Source organism: Belonocnema kinseyi, chromosome 8 (assembly GCF_010883055.1).
Source record: "Belonocnema kinseyi isolate 2016_QV_RU_SX_M_011 chromosome 8, B_treatae_v1, whole genome shotgun sequence".
In the NCBI taxonomy this organism is placed as follows: Eukaryota; Metazoa; Arthropoda; class Insecta; order Hymenoptera; family Cynipidae; genus Belonocnema; species Belonocnema kinseyi.
The window spans coordinates 68,325,061-68,345,527 of NC_046664.1; the positions used below are offsets into that span (position 1 = coordinate 68,325,061).

General features: G+C 25.5%; 2 protein-coding genes across 6 annotated transcripts in view; both read right to left on the reverse strand.

Annotated features, from left to right (window-relative positions):
- The window catches only part of LOC117178273 (ankyrin repeat and KH domain-containing protein 1-like), a 17,438-nt gene extending 770 nt beyond the window's left edge, over positions 1-16,668 (reverse strand). Inside the window, exons 1-7 of the mRNA XM_033369628.1 lie at positions 16,528-16,668; positions 16,059-16,206; positions 12,934-13,214; positions 10,422-10,707; positions 7,231-7,535; positions 3,792-4,007; positions 507-638 (exon numbers count right to left, since the gene is read on the reverse strand). Coding sequence (XP_033225519.1) covers positions 507-638; positions 3,792-4,007; positions 7,231-7,535; positions 10,422-10,707; positions 12,934-13,214; positions 16,059-16,194 — 1,356 coding nt within the window. The 5' untranslated portion in view covers positions 16,195-16,206; positions 16,528-16,668. The remainder of the gene's footprint in view (positions 1-506; positions 639-3,791; positions 4,008-7,230; positions 7,536-10,421; positions 10,708-12,933; positions 13,215-16,058; positions 16,207-16,527) is intronic.
- A 2,988-nt stretch (positions 16,669-19,656) lies between these two features.
- The window catches only part of LOC117177695 (multidrug resistance-associated protein 1), a 94,101-nt gene continuing 93,290 nt past the window's right edge, over positions 19,657-20,467 (reverse strand). For all 5 annotated transcript variants that reach the window (XM_033368553.1, XM_033368554.1, XM_033368551.1 and 2 more), the window contains one exon: positions 19,657-20,153. In XM_033368553.1, the coding sequence (XP_033224444.1) occupies positions 20,042-20,153 (112 nt within the window). In that variant the 3' untranslated portion in view covers positions 19,657-20,041. The remainder of the gene's footprint in view (positions 20,154-20,467) is intronic.

Below are 20,467 nucleotides of genomic sequence, written 5' to 3' on the forward strand. Positions count from 1 at the left end.
AAAAACCTCTCTACCTTTACCAGTTTTATTTTTCAATAAAAACGATTAATTATTAATAATAATATATAAAGTGACTAATTTTGCAGTAAAATTTGTACAATAGTTGGACTTTAATAAAATTTGTTTACCTAAATTAGAATTTTGTAGTCACTACAATTACCAATTTAATAATAATTTCGAATACTTTTTTAGATTAAAAGTAACCCTTCACGTCCAAAATTTCAGCTTTGATACAATCGACTATGTTTACTTTTTCTTTTAAAAATAACTTCCCAAATTTTACGAAAAAAAATCTTTTGAGCTTTAAAAAAATGCAATGTTTCATATTATTTCTGAAAAATATCCGGAAGTAAAAAATTAATATTTGTATCAATAGAATGAAGGTCCGGGCACGAAGGGATTAGAAATAGAACTTGATTTTGTGATGAAAAAAAAATATATATATATATATATATATATATATTCCAAAAGGTAAAACACAACCATCAGTTCTGATAGATACTTACATCCAAAACAAAAAAATCTGCCTGTTGATTGGCTTGTGATTCAAGTTTCTGTTTAATAGCATGATTTAACAAAAGTTGAACCACAGGTTTGTGTCCGCCTTTCCCAGCTGCATGCATGCATGTCGTGTTATCCTGTGGATATGAAAAGTAAAGTATATTCTTATAATTTGGAAAATTTATATTTGTAAAATTTTTAATATAGAACTATTTATAAATTTAAAAAAAAATGTTAATGTTAATTTATTAATCCCAGGGCTTGCACAGCCTAATTTGGGCTTAAAAAGTGAAAACGACATATTTAAACCGAAAGGTGACAGTTTAGATAAATTTAAGGAGTTTAAGAGATTTTGAGGAAATGCCTGAGAATTTAGATATTAAATTAAAAGAAAAAAAAATGTTTAGAAAAGTCCATTGAATTAAATAGAATTCAAGAGAATTAAATAATTCAAATGAAATGCAAACAACAAAAAAACATTTGAGAATCTCTTCAAATTTTTGAAACGCTGTGAAATTCCTCACTTCTTGTGAATAAATATTTTTAAATATCTTGGCATCTTTAAAATATCCTAAAGTTTTTCAAAATCCTGTAAAATCCTTTGAAATTTGTTAAAACTCTAGAAACACCTAAAACTTTAAAACTAAAACTTAGTTTTTAACTTTAAAACCCCTAAACTTTAAAATACTTTGCCATTAATTTAAATTATTAAAATCTATTAAAAATACCCTAAGATATTTCAAATCTTGTAAGAGATTCAATTCAAATCCGTTGCAATTTGAAACCCTTTTAAATTAATGAAATCTATTTAAAATATCCTCAAATCTGCCAATTTCTTTAAAATATTTCGAAATGCCTTGAAATATTTTTAAATTTTATAAATCCTACTAAATCCCTCAATTCTGGTGAATAAAATCTGTAAACTACCTTTGAAATTTGTAAGACTCTTGAAAATTGAGTGAAATTCATAAAAATATTTTAAGATATTTCAAATCCTGTAAAATCTTTTTAAGTGCTCTAAAATCTGTTCATTTCTTAAAAAATCTCTTAAAATTCTTTAATATCTTTGGAAATACTTTCACATATTTAAAAATCTTTGAAGTCCTATGTAATCCCTTAATTTTTTAAAATAATTTAAAATATTATAAAATGCCGTGAAATTACATGAAACCTGATATTTCCTGAAATCCTGAAAAAATTACCAAAGTACCTTCAGAGCTTTTATAACCTCTCAAAAAGATAGAAATCCTGAGATATGAAATTCCTGTGAATGTTTTAAAATACCCTCTATCTTATGAAATTCTAGTTATAATTCTTTAGATTCTTTGAAATCCCTTACAATATGCTAAACCCCTTGAAATTCTACGAAGTCTCACGGAATTTCCTGAAAAATGTATTAAAATACCTTTAGAGCTTTTAAAATCCCTTAAAATCATTTAAATTCGGAGAAAGATTACAAAATCCCTTAGAATCTTTTAAAACATCCGAAATCCTTAAAGATACTAAGAAATTGTTCCATATTTTTCAAAATTCTAGTAAATTATTTAAAACCCTATTACATTTTTTTCAAATCACTTCAAATTCGTTGAAACATTTTGAAATCTTTTGTTATCTCTTAAGACATTTAAAAGCTTAAAAAAATTACTTGGCTGACTTACAAATGGAAGTGTCTACATGTACATAAAAAATGGCTATTTTTACCGAAATTTCGGAACAAATAGCCCCTTTTCTATCTGTTCTGACATTTAAATGAATTCTTTTAAATCCCGTGAAACTTTTTAAAGCTGATAAAAATGATTTGGAATCTTAAAAAATACCCTAAAATCTTTTTAATCCTTTGGAATCTCATAAGATACTGTAAAATATTTTGATATCTCTCAAAAATTTTTAAAGCGGTTGAAAGTTGCTGGGAATTTTTAAAAATATTATAAAATTTTTCAAATCCTCAAAATCCATTCAATTATTAAAATTTATTCAAAATTCCTTGAAATCTCTTAAGATACTATAAGATTTAAAATCCTTTAAAATATTTTGATATCCCTTTAAACTCTTTAAAGCTCTTGAAAATTCCTTGGGATCATGAAAAATACCCAAAATCTTTCAAATCCTTTGGAATCACTTCAAATTATTGAAACTTATTCAAAATTCCTTGCAATTATTTAAAATACTCTAAAATATATTAATGAAATAGTCGAATGAAACAAAAAAAGATGAATTTCCAACTGAGAAGATTAATTTTCTAGCGAAAAAGACGAATTTTCAACAAATCACGTGGATTTTCAGTAAAATAGTACATTTTCAAGTAAAAAATATCATTTTTCAACCAAAAGTCAAAATATAAAAATTTATTAAAAATTCCTTTGAATATCTTAAAATACTCTAAAATATTAAAAACCCTTTGAAATATCTTGAAATCCCTTAAAGCTTTTTAAAGCTTTTAAAAATTACTTATGATCTTGAAAAATATCTCAAAATCTTTCAAATCCTTTGGAATCACTTCAAATTATTGAAACTTATTCAAAATTCCTTGCAATTATTTAAAATGCTCTAAAATATTTGAAATCCTTTGAAATATTTTGAGCTCCTTGGTAACTTTTAAAATCGCTTGAAAATTCATTGGCGTTTTTAAAAATATTATAAAATTGTTCAAATCTTTTCAAATCCATTCGAATTATTGAAACTTATTCAAAATTCCTTAGAATCTCTTAAAATACAGTAAACTATTTGAAATATTTGGAAATCCTTCAAAACTTTTTTAAACTCTTCAAACTGCCTGGGCATTTTTTTAAATAGTATAGAATCTTTTAAATCCCTTCAAGCTATTACAATTTATTCAAAATACCTTGGAATATTTTAAGATACTCTAAAATATTTTAAATCCATTGAAATATGTATTTTGAAATCCATTGATCCTTTGTAAAGCTCTTTAAAATCCCTAGGCATTTTTAAACTATTCTTAAATCTTTGATATCTTTTAAAATCTCTTAAAATTATTATAATCTGTTAACAATTTTAGAAATATTTTAAAATACTCTGAAATATTTCAAAATAATTCAACAATTAAAATTCCAAACCCATGGATCAATTTATTGAAAGAAAAGTAACAAAATTATTTTTTTATTTTTGAAAATGACTATTGTGACTTTATCTTCAAAAAATTACTAAAAAATACCGTTACTTAAAGTGTTTTTTTTTAAAGAAATGTAAACTGATTAACCCTGATTAACAGGTTTTTCCTGACTTGCGGCCATCCTGCTAGTTATTGATAAGAACAGAATGATGAAACTTGCCTTGAGCTTGTGTGAAGGATCAGCAAAATTTGTTAGTAGAAGTTCTACAACGTCAAGATGCCCTCCGCCACAAGCCAAGGAAAGAGGAGTCCTGTCGTTGTTAAAGGTCTGTTGATTAATATTAGCACCCTTAGATATGAGCAACTTCACAGTAGATAAGTGACCACCTGCGCATGCCTTCATTAAAGGTGTTACACCTCCTTTAGATTTGTGTTCCTTTAAAATAAAAAAATTTAATATTAATCAAGAAAATTGTGAAGAAAACGTTATTCAAAATTTAATAGAGAACAAGATTTAACAGCAACAGGATGTCTAATTTAGAAAAATAGAGTAGAAAGACTAAGGTGTCTACTCAAATCCTGGAAAAAATCCCTGCCAATTCCAGGTTTTTTTCCAGGTACCTCAAAACTTTTCCAGATATAATTTTTCATATCATGAAGCCATTCAAGCGTTTCGAATTTTTTTAAAGAATCGACTCGGAATATGTATATAATTTCGCAAATTTATTATTAATAGTTTTTTTTCAGTGCTTGTAAATTTCTAAATGAGTAAGAATAGTGAATTTGTTCCTAAAATCAGGCCTGAGATTATATAGAGGGCATTCTTTGAATTTAAATGTAACTCTTTTGAAGAGTTAAAAAAAAGATTAGTTTATTCGTATTGATAAAGAGTTGTTGAGAAAATTCATTCAGCATTTCAGTTCATATTTTTTTCAATGATTGAATTATTTTCTAGAAAAAAAAACATTGTTTTTTTTTAATGAAAATTTAATTATTAGACTTTTGATTGAAAATCGATCCCCTTTAGTTGAAAAATTTACTATTTGGTTGAAAAATCGTCTTTTCGGTAGGAAATTCATCTTTTTGGTAGGAAATTCATCTTTTTGGTTAAAAATTGAAATACTTTATTGCAAGTTGAATCTCGCTGCTAAAAATTAATTTCTTGTTGTTGATGATGCATAATTTTAGACAAAAACTCATCTCGTTGGAGAAAACTTTCACTATTTTGTTGAAAATTCGGTTTTTTGATTAAACATTGATATTTTTGGTTAAAAACTTGATTTTTTTCATATAAATTTAATTATTTTTTTGAAAAATGAGAAATTACGGTAGAAAGTCGTTCTTTGATGTTAAAAAAGTAAAACTTTGATTGAAAATGACCGTTTTTGTGGAAAATTAATATTTACGGATTAAAAATGCAACTCTAGATAATATAAAACTAAAATCTTTTGAATTAGAAATTAATCTTTCTTGGTTGAAAATTCAAGCCTTGTTCTTGATTTAACATTAAAACATTTACGAGTTGATTCCATATTTTTTGGTTTGAAGTTGGACTTCTTTGTTGAAGATTTTTTTTTTCAAAATTCGTCTCTTTCGTTGAACATTTGACTATTTTGTTAAAAATTCGGTTTTTAATTTGAAAATTAATTTTTTGACTAAAACTTTAACTCTTTTAGTTGAAGATTCATCATTTTACTAGAAAATTAATTTCTTTGGTTGAATATTTGACAAATAGGGAAATATATTCTTATAAGTGAATTTATTTGTGACTACTGTTTCAAAATAAATTTAAAGCACTTCGAATTCTAAATATTTCAAGTAAAAATATGTATTGCATGTTAAACATAGATGAATTTCTAACCAAATAGATAAATTTTCAACCAAAAAGATTAATTTTCTATCAACAAGTCGAATTTTGAACAAAATATATGAATTTTCAACCAAATAGTTGCATTTTTAACTAAAAAAGATAATTTTTGAAGAAAAAAATAGAATATTTAAATTTTCAGTTTAAAAGATGAATAATCATCAAAAATAAAAACGAATTTTCAGTAGAATAGTTGAATTTTCAAAAAGAAAAAACTTCACTATCAAGTAAAACGACGAATATTCAACTGAAACAGTTGAACTTTCAAACAAACAAAAAATGAATTTTCAACTAAAAAATATATTAATATATATTAGAAAAATTTTAATTTAACCAAAAAAAAAAAAAGATTAATCTTTTAGCAAAATAGTTGAGTTTATAACCAAAAGGATGATTTTTCTACCAAAATAGTTGCAATTACAACTAAATGGACGAATTTTCAGTAACTTACATGAATTTTAAGCTAAAAAATATAAATTATGAACCAAAAATTGGTCGTTAAATTTTTAGTTCGAAAATTAATTTTCAACAAAAAATACGAGTTTTTAACCAGAGATAATTTTTCTATTAAAATTAAAAATCTTCAATTAAAAAAAGAAATTCTTAACGAAGGGGTACCTTCTTAAGAAGCAGTTGATTTTTCAACCAAAAAAGCTTAATTCTCAACAAAAAGGCAACACATAATTGATATTTCAAACGAAAAATATTTTTATTATAAATCAGAAACCGTTGAATTCAAATAAAAAAGATGCATTTTTAATGAAAAATGTAATAGTTGATATACCAATCAAAAATATGAATACCCAACAAAATAGTTTAATCCTAAACCAAAAAAGTTAAATTTTCAACCAAACAGTGGCATGTTTATCCAAAAAGGATGAATCTTTTACCAAAATAGTTGAATCTTAAACCAAAAATATTTATTTTGATTCAAGGATATTAATTTTCTACCACAAAAACAACAATTTTCCAGCTAAAATGATGGAATATTCAACTGGAATAGTTAAATTTTTATGAAAAAAAATATTTAATAATAATGTAACACAAATAATAATAATGTTGACCAATACAGATTTTAATTTTAAATCTAAAACAGTTCAATGAAACCAAAATAGATTAATTTCCAACTAAGATTAATTTTCTAGCAAAAAGGACAAATTTTGAACAAAATACATTAATTTTTAACCATATAGTTGAATTTTCAACTAAAAAAAGATACATTTTCAACCAAAAGTTGAATAGTTAATTTTATAAATAAATAAATCAATTTTTAACAAAAGAATGCAACGAATTTTCAACCCAAATAGTTAAATTTTTAACAAAAGAGATGAATTTTCAAATAAAATTATGAGTCTTCAAGTAAAAAAATTAATTTTTAACAGAAGAGTTAAAATTTCAACCAAAAAAGATTTAAATTTTATATCTAAAACTTGGATTTTTAACTAAAAAATATATATTTGCAACCAAAAGTTGAACAGTTAAATTTTTAATAAAAAAAAATGATTTTCAAAAAAAGAAATACAACGTATTTTCAACCAAATATTAAAATTTTTAACCAAAATGATGAATTTTTCAACTAAAAAAGATTTCCTGACTATAAAAAAAATTCCCTGAAAATTTCAGGTTTTCCAGGTGAGTAGACACCCCGAAGTCTCAGAATAAAAAAATTGACTATCGACATTAATAAAAAGTCTCTATACAAGGAATTAAAATTCAAACACAGAACTGGCATCACGAATAAAGAATAATCAGAGATTCAATCATAAAATAAAACAGTTTCTATATTACATACCAAATCAGCTCCAAACTCAAGAAGAAGATTAGCGACTTCAGTACGTCCTCTTTCACAGGCGTAAGTTAACGCTGTATTTCTTGTAGGAATTTGAGAACGATTAACATCAGCCTCGCATTCGAGCAAATATCGAACAAGCTCTAAATGTCCTTCTTGAGTAGCTTCCATCAAAGGTGTAAAAGCCCCAGACTCAATATTGGCTCCGGCTTCCAATAAAAGTTTTGCTATCTTCAAAAAGCCTTTAAAACAAGCCAGGGTGAGAGCAGTTTCATGAGTTTCTTTACTCTTGCTTCCCACGCGGGCTCCTAAATGAAAAAAAATCGCTTTAATTTCTTTCGAAATCTGTGTTGGAGTTTGAATATTTTTTTAGATTCTTTTTTTCAGTTTTACAGGGATTAGAGCAGTTCATTAATTAAATATGAGATTAAAGAGGGGTTTACGTTCTGAAAAAAGGGAATTTCATTTATTATTAAGAAAGTTTTATATCATATGGGTGTCCTTTATCTAGTCATATTTGTACTTAATTTTTATTAACTAGCTTTGAAAAAATCTGTTGAAAACTTCATCACTTTCTGTTGATGAAAATACATAAACAAAAAATCGTAGAAGATCAGATATTTAAAAAGAGATAAGGAACAGAATTAAAAAATGCTCATGTTAGAATGTTTAGAAATGTATTTATATTAGTAAATAGATTTTGAATCCTTATTCTCATCAATATTTTTCTGTGTATTCTTGTTAGGACAGAACTTCTGAGTTCAAAGTATTTTTCTAAATAAGCTAGAAAAACAATAATGTGAAAAACACAAAAATGGCTGAAAAACCTACTTCTTCGGTTTTGGTTTCCTTAACGTTGAACTTTGTTTCTAATATCTTTTTATCATTTGAAACCTTTCAGATGACCAAACATTTTTAATGTCGGCTAAGAAAAGATTACAGAGCAAAAAAAAAAACAAAAATTAAGAAAATTGTTCTCCATAAAAATCACAAAAATATAAAGATAAACATTTTTTTTCTAAATAATATCAACTTCGAATTATTATAACTTATTAGAGGGTCCTAATACCATACTTTTTTACATATAATTTTCAATTTTCAACATTTTGTTTCTAAAACTACGACTAACATACTTTTCTGACTTATGTCGTTTTAACTGTGATACTACATATTTTAAAATTATTAAAATTGAATAAAAAGTCCAATTTATTTATGGGATGCTTCACAGTTTTTACCCTATTGCCCCTTTTTCTCGTTCTTACTCTTAATTGCGAACTGAATAAATAGAACCCAATAAGAAAATCCATTTTTCTTTTTCTTTGGTTAAAACTTTTATTATTCTGATGGAAATTCCAATATTTTTGTAGGAAACTCAACTATTTTGATAAATACTATCTTTTTTTGTTGAAAATGGAGAATTTTTTTTCTTCCTTAACAGAAAATTCTTTTTGGGTTAAAAATGAATCTTTTTTGGTTTGATGTTAATCTGTTTTAATTGCAGACTCAACTATTTTGTTAAAATTCATAATTTTTAGGATGAAAATTCAAATGCGCTGTCGAAAATTAATTTTTTTGGTCGAAGATTCATCATTTTAGTTGAAAATTATTCTCTTTGTTTAAAAATGTAAATATTTTTCAAGAATAAACTATTTTGTTGAAAATGCGTCTTTTGAGACGAATATAACTATTTTGGAGTTAAAAATTAAATCTTTTTTTGGTTGAAATATCAAAATATTATTATATTTTTCGCTGAAAAAAATCTTTATCAGATGAAAATTCAAAAACTTTATGAAAATTTAAACTATTTTGATAAAAAATCAATATTGTTTTGAAATGTTACTATTTTTTTTTAATTCGTCTTTTGGATTGAAAATTCAACTGTTTAGTTAAAAATTAACATTTTCGTTGAAAATTCGTCTTTTCGAGTAGAAAGTTCAACCGTTTTGTAGAAAATTCGGCTTTTTAACTTAAAAATGAAACAATTTATTAAAAATATTTTATTCCACAGTCGCCCGAAATGGCGACCCTTTGCCCCTGATAATAGGGTCGAAAGTAGTATATATTTCCCGCAAACCTCATTTGCGGGGCGAAAGTAGAATTAGCAGGGCAAAAGTAAAATTAGCTGGGAGAAAATAAAATTGGCGGGGCGAAAGAAAAATTGGCGGGGCGAAAGTGAAATTAGCGGGACAAAAATAAGATCAGCCGGGCGAAAGTAAAATGAGCGAGGCGAAAATAAAATTAGCGGGGTGAAAGTAAAATTTGCAAAGAGAAAATAAAATTAACGGGGCGAAAGTAAAATTTTCGGGGCGAAAGTAAAATTTGCGGTGTGAAAATAAAATTATCGGGGAGAAAGTAAGCGGGGAGAAAGTGAAATTTGCGGGGCGAAAGTAAAAATTAGACGATCAGAATTCGAGGCAGTAAACCCACACGCGGAAAAAATGTGCTCCTTTCGCCCCTTGTTGTATAATGTACTATTGTGTTATTACTAAAAAATCAACTATTGTGTTAAATTTTGTTGTATGAATTCAACTGTTTTAGATTTAACATAAATATACATATTTATTTCAAAAATTTTAAATATTACATTTTACGTTGAGAATTAATCTTTTTTGGTTTTAAATTCAACTGGTCGGTTGAAAGTTAAACTACATTCTTAAAAACTCATTACGATAGTTGAAGATTCATCATTTTAGTTTAGAATTCATCTTTTTATTTAAAAAGTTATCTATTTTGTTAAAAATGAATATTATTCTTTGAAAATTCATCTTTTTGGTTAAAAATGGAATATTTTACTTTATTAAGTATCAGAAGAGTTTAGATTCGAATTTAATATTAGTGCCCATATGAATTTTATTTAAAAAGAATTTATTCCTCTATTTTCCTGAAAAATCTGCTTATTTCCCCTGTTTTTAGAGCATTCTGGACCGTCATTTAAATATACACAATTCGAAAAAAATCGTTCACGAAATATATTGAAAATGATTTAATGAAATTTAATCCCTTTCAAACATTGTTGTGTTTGAATGCTATGCATTTATGTTTATAATTATTTAAAAAATAATCGAAACCTTTTTTTAAAGTGGAAAATTGGTTAAAAATTCTCAATTTTCGGTGTTTTGGGAGATTTTTCAAATTTAAGGGGAGGTGAAAGGGGAAAACGAGGAATTAGGCAAGACTGTGATCCCTGCACTTACCTTGCTTCAAGAGGAAGGCAACCATCTCCTCGTATCCTTCCCTCGAAGCTTCCATCAAAGGAGTGTAACCTTCATCATTTGCTTCATTAATGTTGGCTCCATTTTCCACCAGAAGCTTAGCTAATTCAATGTGGCCTCCACAAGCGGCCAAAGTCAAAGGAGTTTCGAAACTATCTGCTGGCATGTTAGCGTTTGCACCAGCATTTAAAAGCGATCTTGCTACTTGCACGTGACCTTCTAGTGCAGCTTCCATCAGGGCAATTTGCAGCTCATTAGTTCTTTGTGGCTGAAAATTAATTTCAATTCGAAAATTATACCAGTAGCTGGAATAAGAAATTTTTCATTAAAAAGAAATTTCACATTTTCAGTAACCATTGAGAACTATAATAAAATATCCGGCATCAATGATCAGAAGAAATTAATAGAAAGTCGGGATTAGAATAAAAAATGTTCATTGCAAGGATTAGAAGAAAAAATTTTTAAGGCGTATAATAAAGACCCCAGTACCTAAAATGTTTCAAATTTTCGGTATACACACCTATATTTTTATAATTTGTCTCGAACCAATAGATGGAAATGAACATTTTAAGTTAATAATAAGAAACTTATTTTCTTGGAATCATTTTAAGGGTAAATTTCTGTAAAATCGCACCAGCTTATTAGCAATTCTTGTGAACATTTTGGCTTGCATAATGCAAAATCCTTAAAGTTGAAACAAAAACATTGAAAACATTTAAATGTTTTTTCTGCTAAAAGAAATGTTTGTGTAGATTATAAAAAATTCTGATAGCTTCCAACCTCTTCAAGAGAAAAAGTTTTAACTCTCATATTATTAATTGTAAAAGAATTTTTTACTTAACTGTCTGTTATGAAGGAAGGGAGTGGGGGATTTTTTAACTCGATTACGTGACATTTTTAATTTATGAATTTTTTCCACCATTAACTTTGTATATTAAAATAAATAATTTTACTTAATCTTAAAATTTTAATTATGAATTTTTCTAAACATTATTGATAGAAGGGGAAAATTTTTATTGCAAATGACTTTTTAATCATGGGAAACAATTTTGTTCTTAACAGTTCACTACCACACTATAATTTGTAATTTTTCTTTCATTTTTGAAGAGATAAGAAACATTAAATTATGGGCAAAAACTCATTTTGAAGAATTCGAAAAACATAGAAGATTTTTTAATGATTATGAAAGATTAGAGGTTTAATTTTTTTCAAGATTTCTGGTAAAATTTTAAAAGGCTCTGTTTTTAATTTAAAATAATAATATTAAGTTTTAAAGATTTCAAAATGTGTGGAAGAAGGATATGAAAGACTTTGAGACCATTTTTTAAATTTTGTAGGATTAAACATTTGTTTAGGTAAATTGAATTTTGCAGGGTGTCAAAAGAATGAAAAAATGTTCTTATAAGATTCAATAGGAAATTTTAAAATAATTATTTTCAGAATTTTTGAAACTTTTCAACAATAATTAAAACTTGTAAAGATTTTTAAAGAATTTAGTAAATTTTTTAATTTTGCAGGTTTGAAACGAAATTCCGGAAAATATGTAATAACCTTTTAGAAGGTCTAGAAGGTCTGCCAAGATTAGAAAATGAATTTTCTTAATATACATGTGAAAATTTTGAATGATTTTTTATTTTGAATAATGAAGTTTAAGAGAAAATTAAAAAAGTTTTTAAAAAATATATTAAAGTTAAAACCCTTAAAATTCGAGTTAGTTAACAATATTTTCAAGAATTTAAGACGCTATAAATAGATTAGAAATATTCAAAATATTGTAAACATTTCCAAAAATTTAGTTAATATTTTTTTATTTCTTCCATATCTAAAAGTTCTTTTTTTCTTTATACATCTGAAATATTCAGAAATCTTTTTTTAATTTTCTCAAGAATCTTATAAAAATTATATTTATACAAATTCACAAAAAAACTGATAATTTTTATTTTCTTCTTCTCAATTTACAGAATTTAACTTCAACTCGAATTGAAGAGTTCAAAAACTTTTAAAAGATAAATAGTTATTTGAAATTTTTTTTATTATTATTAATATTCTCAAACAAAAATATGATGGTAAACTTTTTAACTAAAAAGAACTAACTTTTATACAACAATAGTTGGAAAACTTACTGGATTCTATTAATTTAGTTCGCATTTAAGTGGAAAAACGAGAAAAGGGGGAAATAAATTAATAGGAATTTTGAGCATTTATAGCCTAAAAAATAATAATTTAAATAAACAATGAAATTAATTTTCAATAATTTAGAACATTGATTTTGGAAAACAAGAAATTTGGCTTTGAAAAAAAGGAAAAAGCTTTAGAAAAAAAACTTGGTATCAGGAATGAAAATAAAAAATTCAATATCAGGGATCAGTTGAAATTAAATTTATAATCGTCAGGAATAATATCAATTCGGTATCATGAACTGCAGAAGAGAAAATAGAACAGAATAATATCGATATCAAAGTGTTTGTACTACAAGAATAACGTATGTACTTACGTGATTAACTCCCGATTCAAGTAAAAATTGAACCATATCCAAATGGCCTTTATAACATGCGAGAGTTAGAGCTGACATTTTTAGTTCGTCAGTGAAAGTATTAATGTTTGCTCCATGTTCAAGCAAGATCTTGGCAATTTGAACATGTCCAGAATTAGCTGTTTCCATGAAAGCTGTGTGATCATCTTCATTTCGTAATTTTATATTGGCACCAGATCCCAACAAAACTTTTACAACTTCTTCATGGCCACCAGCACAGGCCAAAATAAGAGCTGTATCACCTTAATAAATAAAATTTAAACTTAGGAAATTAAAGAGAAACACCAAATACATTTTTCAGGGTGTAATTTTCAAGTAAAATTATGGATTTTCAGCTTAAATCACAAACCTTTAACTAGAGAAAATTAATTTTTAATCAAAAAGATGATTTCTCTTCCAAAAAAGATGATTTTTCAACAAAATAAATGAATTTTATACTAAAAATATCAATTTTCAACGAAAAATGAACAGTTACATTATATGTAAAAAAATTAATTTTCTATCACACAGGTGAACTTTAAACTAAAGTGACAGAATATGCAATTAGAATTGTTAAATTTTCAATTGAAAGAATACATTTTTAACAACAACATTCAACAAAATGGTTAAATTTTCAACAACAAAAAAACAATTTTCAATGAAACTAATGAATCTTTGAATAAAAAAATGAATTATGAAGGAGTCACCACTCTAGGATTTTGGAAAATCGATTTTTGTTTTGACTTAAACAATACTTTAGGATTGTAAAAACGATATGCAGCTGGGCGCAGGTTTCTCTGTAGAAGTACGTAGAGGTTTTTTGGTTTAATGTAAACTTTTTTTTATAAACTATTTACTGCTTATTATTTTTATTTTTGACAAAAAATCGATTTATATCTTCAAAAGTGCACTATTTCTACAAAATTGGGTTTAAAAACCGCTAAGTAGTTCTGTAGACAATAGTATATAAATTATAAAAAATTTTAGTTTTTCGTTCCAGGTCTTATACTTTACGAAAAAACCGTTCTCACGTGAAGGTCTTTTTAAAAAAGGCGATTTTCAAGACGAGCTCTTTCGCCGACATTTTGTATCAAAATTAAAATAATTTATTTTTTTCATTCTTCAATATGTATTAAAAAACAAACCCTCGAAAACGAAAAACTGGAAGAGTTGAATCTTCAACTGGAATAGTTTAATTTTTAATCAGGAACATTAATTTTCGGCCAAAAAAACGAATTTTCAATTTAAAAATATAAATTTTCATCCCAATAGTTGAATTTTAAACTAAAATATATCAATTCTCGACCAAAAATTGAATTTCTAAATTTTCAATAAAAATTAACATTAATTTTCAACCAAAGAGATGAATTTTCAAATAAAAAGATGGACTATTCTTCTAGATAAGTTACATTTTCAGTTTAAAAAAAACATAATTTTCAAGAAAAAAAATTGAATTTTTTACAAAACAGTTACATTTTCTTCTGAAATACTTATTTTTCTCTTGAATAGGTTAAAAAATTAATTCTCAACCCAAGAGATAAATTTTCAATTAAAATAATGAATCATAAAAAAAATGTCAGCAAAGAATTTAACTTCCAAGTAATTTAATTTTAAACTAAAATGATGAATCTTCAAGTGATACATTTGAATTTTCAACTAGAATAAGCGAACATTTAACTGGAACAGTTGAATTTTTAACCAGGATGATTAATTTTCTACAAAAAAGACGAAGTGTCAATAAAAATAAATGAATTTGAAACAAAATGCATGAATTTTTAAACTAAAAAAGATAAATTTTCAACCAAAAATTAAATAGTTGAATTTATCGCTAAAAAATTAATGTTCAACGAAAGAGAAGAATTTTCAAATAAAATGATAGAATATTCTACTGAACTAGTTACATTTTCAGTCAAAAATATAATAATTTTCAACAAAATATTTAAATTTTCATCTGGAATAGTTGACTCTTCAACTAGAATAATTAAATGTTCAACGGGAAAAGTTGAATTAAGTTTTTAGCTAAAAAATTAATATTCAACCAAGAAAATAAATTTTCAAATAAAATAATGTAATATTCTAATAAATCAGTTACAACAAAATAAGTCAATTTTTATCTGGCATAGGTTATATTGCAGTTTAAAAAATTAATTTTCAACCAGAGATTTATTTTCAATTAAAATAACGAATCTTTAACCGAAAAACGGATTTTTAGAAGAAAAAAATGAAGCTTTAACAACGCAGTTGAATTTCCAATCCAAAAAGACAAATTGTCAAAGAAAAATGTGATAGTTGATATATACAAAAAAAATGTTTCTAATTTTGAAGTAAAAACAAATTAATTCAAACTTAAAGAAAAACTTGCGAGTAAGATAGTTTTTTCAGTCAATAGAGAAAAACAATTCAACTGTACTTCATTTAGTTAGATTTTTCATGTAAAACAAATTAATGGAAAAACACTCAATTCTGACAAGAGAGTACCCAGCAATATAAAGCTAATTTCACAAATGAAAAATATTGTTATTTAATTTTATTCTAATTATTTTTAAATTCCTGAAATTACAAGGTTTTCCTAGCTATATAAAAATTTCCTGAAAATTCCAGGTTTTCCAGGTGATTAGACACCCTGTTTTTAGTCTGTGGAAATTATAATTCTTAATACAAGTATATTAAAATTAATAGATTTAATTTACAGACCTAATCATTGCATGCTCATTATTAAAAGATTTTTCCTGCATACGAATATTAAAATAAACGAATTATTTATTCAGAAAATCCTTTTGCCACAATATGTATTTGATTTTTTAAGAATAATTTATGCAATAAACCCTTTCTCTCTTACTCTTCATATCTTCAGATTTGAAAACGTTTAATTCAGTTTTAAATTAATATAATTATGATTGCTAAATTCCACAATTAATTTGAAATTGTTTAATTCTTGAATTTATAACTTGAAACTGAAATTTAAATTATTTAAATATTAAGGCTCAATGTGAAATTTTCACTTACTACAAATGTAGAAAAACTAAAAGTCGTAAAATAAGTATTTTATTAAAAATGTCTAGAATTGTGAATGTCCACCAGAATTTTTGTAAAATTTGAATCCATACCTAATTTAGATTGAGTGTTAACATTATGTCCACGGGAGATAAGTAATTTTACAGTATCTACATTCCCAGTGCAGGCAGCTTTCATCAAAGGAGTTAAACAATCATTGTTTACATCGGGTTCTGGGTTAGCATTCATTTTTGGCAATACCTATATTTTAAAAAAAACATCAGTATAGGTTTCTACAGAAATTTTATCTAGATATTATTAACTTCAATACCCATAATATATAAAAATGGAATCTTACGCATTAAAGATTAATAATAACTTAATAACAATAAAAAATCTCTTTAGAAGATAATCTGCATCCCCGATTTTATTGATTAGATTTCAATTCGACAATTGAAAAAAAAAAAGTTATTTTGACTACTCTAAAAAAATTAATTTGGATTATTTAAATCGTTAAAGAATCATACAATTTAAAGAGAAATTATATTCAGCCTACTACTTTTACACGAAAGTGTCTCTTACCTGTGATGGCGTCCACGGCAGAAAGGAAACTGGGAAATTGTCAAGCTGCGGATCAGGTAGACGCCTACGTCCCTCAATGTCTTTGAATGGAAGGGTTCCTGTTGCCTTTTCCTTATAGTCATTAAGGACCTCATTTAAGCCTCATTGTAGCACTTAATGAATGGTGCAGAGGAAGAAAAATTTTTAACGAAAATCTACTGGATGCCTAACATTTCCCCAATTTTCTCTACATTATCAGGGTTGCTGCAAAATCCCATTTTCAAAATTCCCTGAGTTTCCCTGACTTTTACCTAACCGTTCTAAACTTTTATCTCAGTCATGAAAACAATCTTACACATAGTAGATCACTGAAGAAAGATATTTTGATCGAAAATGTTGAAGTCTCAATAGAAAAAAAAAATTTTTGCAAAAAATGTTGCATTTTCAATACAAAAAATACGAGTTTTCTTCCAAATGAATCAATTTTTTACTAAAAAATATCAATTACCAAGTAAAAATGGAATAGTTACATTTTCCGTTAAAATTTATTTTAAAAAAACAACGAATTTTCAACAAATCAGTCAAATTTTCAATCAAAGAAATGAATTTTTAACTAAAATTTTTCTTGAACAAAAAAAAAAAAAAAAAAATTAACTAAGACGATGAATTTTCTACCTGAAGGACAAATTTTCAACAAAATACGTGCACTTTCAACTGAAAAAGATACATTATCTACAAAGAGAAAATAATTTTTAACAAAATGTTACAATTTATAGTCAAAAAGATGAATGTTCAACCAAAAAGTTGAGTTTTTTTACCAAAACAGAAAAATCAACAAAATACATCATTTTTCGACCAAAAAGATGAGTTTTCAAATAACATGACTAATTTTATACTAAAAAGACGAATTTTCGACAAATCAGATACATTTTCAACTGAAAAAAGATCCATTTTCACTTTAAAATGGAATAGTAATATTTTCAGTTTAAAAACTTGATTTTCATTCGTAAAATAATGAATTTTCAATTAAAAATAAAATAGATCATTTTTTTGTTACAAAAATTAATTTTCAATCAATCTACCTAAAAAAAGAATTTTCAACCAAATTGTGAAATGTTCAACTAATAAAATATAACATTTTCAAACAAAAAAATAATTTTTAGCATAATAAATCATTTTCAAATAAAAAAAAAATCATTTTTGATCGAAAAGATGAATTTTCAACCAAGAAGTTTAATTTTCTACGAAAAGGACGCATCTTCAATAAAAAAAAAATGTTAACCAAAAATGGAACTCATATTATCAATTGAAAAACATATTTAAAAAAATGAATTGTCAACAATATATGTATATGTATTTTTCAACCAAAAGGTGAATTTTCACATAATAAAGATTAATTTTCTAATTGAGAATAGAATAATTAGTTTTAGTTTTAGTTTTAAAAATGAAGTAATTTTGAACCAAATAGATTTTTTTAAATAGTTAAATTTTTATCCAAAAAGACGAATTTTTAACACAGAAAATAAATTTCTAAAGAAATACGAATTTTCAACTAAATATTTGAATTTCTAACCAAAAAAGATGAAAACATTTTTTTTTTAACCAAATAGTGAAATTTTAAAACAAAAAAATTTAATTTCCACAAAAAATGGAAAAAGAAAAATTTTTAGTTCAAAAAATAAGTTTTTAACAAAAAATAATAATTTTCAAAATGATTTTTCAAGTTTCAAACAAGAAGATAATTTTTTAAGTAGTATGATGAATCATCAAAAAGTTCAATTTCCAATTTTAAAAAATCATTTTTGACCAAAAAGATTAATTTTGTACAAAAAGATAAATTTTCAAACAAAAATGGAAGTCATATTTTCAATTAAAAGATTTATTTTTTATTAAAAAAAAAGGATTGTCAACAATATATGTACATGTATTTTTCAACCAAAAGTTGAATTTTCACGTAATACAGATTAATTTGTCAACTGCAAATAGAATAATTACTTTCAGTTAAAAAAAAGTTATTTTCAACCAAATAACTTTATTTAAAAAAAACAGTTAAATTTTTATCCAAAAAGATGAATTTTTAATTCAGAAAATTAGTTTCTTAAGAAATACGAATTTTCAACCACATAGTTTAATTTCCAAACAAAATAAAAGACAAACATTTTTTTAAACCAAACATTGTAATTTTCAAACAAGAAATAAAAATTTTGCACAAAAAATGGAAGAGTTAAACTTTTAGTTCAAACAATAAGTTTTTAACAAAAAACAATAATTTTTAAAGTAATATTTCAAGTTTCAATCAAGAAGATGATTTTTTAAGTAGTATGATGAATCATCAATAAAAAAAGTTTAAAAAAAAAACAGTTTTAAAGAAGTAGTTCTACTATCAACTAAAAAGTTGATTTTCAAGGAAAATGTAGACAATAGTTGATATTTCAACAGCAGATTTTAATTTTGAACCATAAATAGTTGAATACGACAAAAAAAACAATGTTCAACAAAACATTTCAATTTTCGACTTGAAAATATGGACTTTTAATTAAAAAGTTAATTTTCTACCTAAAATAGATTAATTTACAACCAAACAGTTAAAACAAAGGAGAGTTCTCAACGAATGAGTTAAATTTCCAACCAAGCAAGACTTTTTCGTCAATAATGAAAAAAAAAAATTTTCATCGAAAATGTTAAATTTTCATGGTGAAAACAATGACTTTTTAACAAAATAATCAAATTTTCATTAAGGTTTAACGTTTCTGTAATTTAAAAAGTTCATCGTTCCATGAGTTTATAAAAACTTCGTAAAATTTTGCTTGAGGATAGCAGATCAAATCTTATATTGGGAGAGGCTGGGCAAAAATGTACAAAAAATTGTAGAAAATTCCCTGACTCTTACAGATTTTATTTGAATTACTAGCCTTTCCTTGGCTACTTTTCAATTACCTCTTTTTAAAATTCCCTGACCTACCGCGACCCTGATTATATTTATTATTTATTTAAATTTTAGTGTCTATCCATATTAAATATAAAAACTTCCAAATTAAAGAATGAAGATTTCAACATAAATCGAATACTGCTAAATTCTCCAAGACCTTTAAACCTTTCCCCTTTAAAAATTAAATTTATTATACATTGAAGAGAAAAGTAATACAAATATGGTTTCCTAAACTGGTTTTATTTCAAAAATTGATCATTTTTTGTGACAACCTAAAGTATATAATACATATATACAGTTAGGTATTTATCTTAAATTAAGTGATTAAGTAATGCAAAATGGGACTTGGTTCGACAAACATCCATGGAAGAGAAGCAAGAATATCTTCAATATCTTGTAAATATGTTCTATTTCTCTTCTTCGCTTGGGGTCTTGAACCCGTTCGCAAAAGCGTGGCTGCTCTCACACATACTGGCACACAAGACGAAAAAAAAAAATATACCAGAGCCACGCTGCTGCCCGACTGTACAACATTTTTGTAAACACCTCATCTCACTTAAATCGGAATCTGTACTTCTTAACTGACGTAGTCTCAAATACTGCTCATCATGTCAAACCTGCATCCTTGGCCATACTGTAGAATGCACTATCTGTTTTCTGAAGTAGATTTGTGGGTGAATCAAATTCCGCGATTGTTCCTTTGTCTAAAACAATTACCCTAAAAAAAAGAAAAAAAAATGTTTAGTGAAGATCAGGGTGAGTTTTTTTTTTATTCAACTTGGCATCCCTACAAACTGTTTCTTTTGCCGAGAAAATAACCTCAGATTTGTTTCAGAATTTTTAAAAAATATTTAGAAGCCACTCAAAGGTTATTTTAGGGCAAAAGAGCTAATTTTTAATTAAATTGACGCTATTTATTGTTCATTTCTGGCGCGTATGAATTGTGTTCTTTACCATTCAATATTTCTCTAAGATTTTTTCAAATTTTCACAATAATATTCAAAGGTCTCTCAAGGTAATTTTGTAAAAATG